This window comes from Engraulis encrasicolus, chromosome 11 (assembly GCF_034702125.1).
Source record: "Engraulis encrasicolus isolate BLACKSEA-1 chromosome 11, IST_EnEncr_1.0, whole genome shotgun sequence".
NCBI lineage: Eukaryota > Metazoa > Chordata > Actinopteri > Clupeiformes > Engraulidae > Engraulis > Engraulis encrasicolus.
The window spans coordinates 2,508,756-2,513,755 of NC_085867.1; the positions used below are offsets into that span (position 1 = coordinate 2,508,756).

The 5,000-nt window shown below is 47.8% G+C and overlaps 1 protein-coding gene across 1 annotated transcript in view; it reads right to left on the reverse strand.

Moving 5' to 3' along the window:
* The window catches only part of ttc28 (tetratricopeptide repeat domain 28), a 127,202-nt gene that overhangs the window by 30,992 nt on the left and 91,210 nt on the right, over positions 1–5,000 (reverse strand). Inside the window, exons 10-11 of the mRNA XM_063209797.1 lie at positions 4,354–4,860; positions 1,077–1,375 (exon numbers count right to left, since the gene is read on the reverse strand). Coding sequence (XP_063065867.1) covers positions 1,077–1,375; positions 4,354–4,860 — 806 coding nt within the window. The remainder of the gene's footprint in view (positions 1–1,076; positions 1,376–4,353; positions 4,861–5,000) is intronic.

A 5,000-nucleotide genomic window follows, 5' to 3' on the forward strand; every position in this document is an offset into this window, starting at 1 on the left:
CACAGACAGACAGGGGAGGTTAAAACAGACAGACAGACAGACAGACAGGGGAGGTTAAAACAGACAGACAGGCAGACAGACAGACAGGGGAGGTTAAAACAGACAGACAGACAGACAGACAGACAGACAGACAGACAGACAGACGAGGTTAAGACAGACAGACAGACAGACAGACAGACAGACAGACAGACAGACAGACAGACAGACAGACAGACAGACAGACAGGTGAGGTTCAGATACACAGTCAAGGATCAGCTTGTTGGAACACCACATAGGGGCATATAATACAGAACAGATGACATATACGGTAGGAGCATCTCATTGTTACCTGTGTCCATTGCCTAGGCCGCGGTAGGCCCTCTCCTGGTCCTGCAGGTGACTATATGCCACGGACAGGTGCATGTAGCACAGACACCATATATACATATAATGCATAGGGTTATCCTACCTGCGTCCATTGCCCAGGCCATGATAGGCCCTCTCCTGGTCCTGGACATGACCGAGGCTCTGTGCTCCTGGACACGAAATTGTTTTCTGTGCTCCTGAACACAGAATTGTTTTCTGTGATGGGCACACGGAAGTGTTTTCTATAGGCTATTCCCACAGCACAGTGTTAACTCTATCATTAGAAAATACATACCAAATGCTAATCCTAAACAAAATAATGCTATAGCAATTTAAGTTGTGCCCTGACCAAAACATTCCCTAACCTTAACCTGCCATTAAAGACATATTTTTGTGAAATACCTTTTCCAGTTGGTTGCTAGGCTATCAAATTCATATAATGAATGAAAGAAAACTAGCTGTGCCCAGACCAAAACAATCCCTAACCCTAACCTGTCAGTAAGATTTTTTTTTTTGAGAAAAAATATTTGAAATTAGAAAAATCCTAAGAAAACACAAGACTGTGGAAACATAGAGCTGTGGGAGTATAGAGAAAGCACTTCTGTGTGTCCATTACGGAAAATAATTCTGTGTCCAGGAGCACGGAATTTTGGCAAAATCCGTGCTCCTGGACACGAATTTTGTGAGATCATGTTGAGGGGTCATATACAGTAATGTATGGGCATCGTTACCTGTGTCCATTGCCCAGGCCGCGATAGGCCCTCTCCTGGTCCTGCAGATGACCAAGGCTCTGCGCCACGGACAGGTGCTGCTCGTAGTGCTTGACGGCCTCCTCGTGGTCCCCCAGCGCCTCGTAGCAGTCGCCCAGGTTCCCGTAGGCGCGGCCGCGCTCCAGGGAGGCCTGCTGGGAGCTGAGCTGCTGCAGCGTGGCCAGCTGCTGCTCGAAGAAGCCCAGCGCCTCCTCCACCACGCCCATGTTCATCTTGGTGATGCCCATGTTGCCGTACACGCGCGCCTCCGCCGACGGCTCCTGCGGGAGGAGAAATGATTTTAAAAAATATATTTTTGGTGGGGGGCGCTGTGGCGCAGCACGCTATGCCCCCCACATTTGGGCTTGCATGCCCACGGGGACCCCGGTTCGAGTCCGGCCAGGGTCATTTCCCGACCCCACCCAGTCTCTCTGTCCCACTCGCTTCTTGTCACCATCTCAGAGTTGGCCTATCAAATAAAGGCATAAAAGCCCCTAAAAATATATTTAAAAAATGTAAATATATATATATATATATATATATATATATTTGGGGGGCTTTTTTGGCTTTATTTCGAGATAGGACGGTGAAGACTATGACAGGAAGCGAGTGGGGAGAGAGAGAGGCGGGGAAGGGTTGGCAAAGGACCAGGGATCAAACCCGGGTCAACCACGTAGCAGACGAGTGCCCCCTGGTGGAGATATTAGCACATTAGTACATTATGGCTCATTGTTTTGGAACTCGGTTGTCAATAGACCTGGATTCGTCCTCCCAACCAGCCAAATGCGGGCTGGCTGGTAGAAAAGACCAACTTACTAGCCACTTTGACCCATTAGGGAGTGTGTGTTTGGCTACCGTGTATCATCCCAACTTGCCAATTTCTGACTACCTTTGACCAGACTGCAATTTTTGACGTCTAAGGTATGCCCTTGGCAGCATAACTTCACTGACGGTTAGGGTTAGGGAAAGGCGTAGGTTTAGGCCACATAATCAACATGTGCCGTGGCAGGTATGCCCTCAATTGCAGTCTGGTCAACGGTAGTCGGAAAGTGTAGAGCTGGGATGAGACTGTGTTGGATTAACATCTATCAGCCATTTTAGCTGGTGATATTTTTTTTATTTAAAGCCCTGATTACAGGTGATGAAACAGAAACTCACAATGGCTCCTGTTAAGGTGGAACGACATGCATGTCTGTGTTCAGATTGTTTCAAGACTGAACAAGCTATTACTCCAACCTGTTACACAATGCTAGATTAAATATGGCGAAAGTGAATGTGTGATTACCAGGGTTTAAATTGTGCAAAGGTTGAGGCCTGCCATAGACTGTACTGTACATGTGAGGTGTATGCTGCATTACACTAGCAAAACTATTTTCACACATTTCAGCAATCAAAAAAAGCTTATTCGCCCCGATCCCAGATCATAGCCCCTCCACATGGCAAATCCCAATTCATTTCCACCCCTAGCGATTATCCTTAACTTTGTCACCAACGCAGGCATAAATAGTCAGTATTACCCACAGTTAACTTAAGGGGAACTACATGTTGTGTATGATACATTGGCTACTGCTGCCAGCCGAATGTGCAACTTGGAGCGAGTAAAGAAAAAAACTACTACTACTTCTGAAAACATCTAGCCTGCCTATTTTTGGACACCAGATTGAAATTAGCATTTGTGCTATAATCTGGAGCATTTACATATATGTTTTGTATGTATATGTTCATTAATATGCAATGTCCTGAAAAATAAATAAAGTAAAGTAAAATAAAGTAAAGCAATTGCAATACGTTACAGCAGAGCCAGAGAGGTCATGAGCAAAAGCATCTTTCATCTAACTGTAATCAACATCATCTGCTTCACCCTGCTGCTAGGACTCATCAGGAGAGGAGGAAACAAAAACAGCTTCTTCTGAAGAGCAGTCATACCTTTCATAGCTAGAACAGTGGCATCGCATCGCTGTGTGAATAAAACAGTAGTCCTAGTCATGCCGTCACCACACTGCTGGACTGGGACCGCAAACTGGCCCGGGCATTTTTGACATAGACCAGCCTCTCACCCCCATACTACAATTATAATGGGCTCAGTCAGTCTACTGTATACAGTATTAAGGATGCACCGGTGGGCCGCCCAATCTAAATTGCTCTGAGGGAACATTTGAAACGAACAAAAGCACAAGCGCTTCGGCCCCTGATGACTGTCAGCCCACCGGGAAAATGCCCTGCCTGCCCAGATGGCCAGTCCAGCCCTGTCGTCAACACACCGCTGCTGCTGCTGACAAATAAGTTGTTTTTTGCCCTGCAAGACTGTTTCTGATGATTGCATCATGACAAAAAAGTAAGACAAGATGAAAAGAAGGAAGATGCACCCAACCAAGCTAACTAAGGCAAGTAAGCTGAGGCCCCCAACAAATGTTTTTAATCATCATGTTTTGGGCATGTGTCTGTCATAAGTCATTCATGAGAGTAGGCGTGGAAATCCAAAGCAACTTTTTGAGGGGGCAATGCTGTAGTGTCAGACATGGGGAAATGGTCTGCACTGCACACGTATGCTCCAAAAATAAATATTATGTAGAAACATACGTAAAACATTTCCATCTTCCCGGATCTTCATCAGGCATGATGTTACCCATCCATCATCAGATACTATGTCATGAAAACTTTTGTGGACATTGTGGGGCAAGGAACTTTTGTGGGAACATTTTACTTGAAGCCGGCATCATAGACATGACATAATGTCTTAACAGTGTCATGACACAGGCAGGGACTAGTCATTCACATTATGTCAATGTCATAAACGCTTTATGGTCATGGAAAGTCGACATTGTTCGGCACCTGGCACCAGCAACCTTTGGGATACACGTCTGTAGCCTGGTCCTGACCATCCCATAATACAGTACTATCATTTCATTTCGTATTCATGGTCTGGAGCTTGTGTGATCTGACGCGATTGCAGGAAGCGGGAAGTTTGCCAATCCTTTGGCGGAAGTACGTAGGATGGCTCGCGAGGCTAACAAGTCTGATGCCCTGACCACTTAACCTGACATATGATGAAGGTACGGTATATCTGACAATGGAAAAAGTAGAAGTCCTATAACTCCGCTTTGAAGATTTATTCAGATCATACAACGTTTCCACTCAACAGGGTCTGGCCTGTTCGGTGGAGACATTGTATGACCTTCAAAGCGGAGTTACAGTGTGCGAACTTCTGGTGTTTCCATTGCTATAATCTGTGACATGTGAGGAAGCAAAATGCACCCACCTTGAGTTTCTGTGCCAGCAGCAGTTGGTCCTCGTAGCAGCGCATGGCCATGTCGAACTGGCCCTGTGCCATGTGCACGGCCGCCAGGTGCCCGTGGGCCTGCAGCTCCCCCTGCAGGTCGCCCAGCTGCTGCTGCGCCCGCAGCTCCTGCGCGTGATAGGCCAGCGCCCGCTCGTAGTCCTGCAGCAGCCTATGGGCCGCCCCCAGGGCAGCGTAAGCGCCCGCCTCCATGCGCGCCTCGCCCGCCTGCTGCGCCAGCGCCAGCTGCTGCTCGTAGTAGCCCACGGCCCCGCCCACGTCCTTCTTGCACACGTAGATGTCGCCCAGGTTGCCCAGCGCCCGGAAGCGCGCCTGCGTGTTGCCCAGCGACTGCGCCAGCGACAGTAGGTAGCGTTGGCACTCCTCGGCCTGTGCGTAGGCGCCCAGCGCCTTGTGCGCCAGCCCCAGGTTGCAGTAGGCCTTGGCCTGGCTCAGCTTGTCGTGCAGGTCGCGCGCCAACGCCAGGTCCTGCTCGTAAATGGGTGGGCGATACGGGAAAAATGTCATATCACGATTTTTTTTCAACACGAAATGTTCGATTTCAATTTTTTTTTAAATCACGATCTTCCATCCAAAAAATAAAAACAACAAAAATAAATTTTGATATG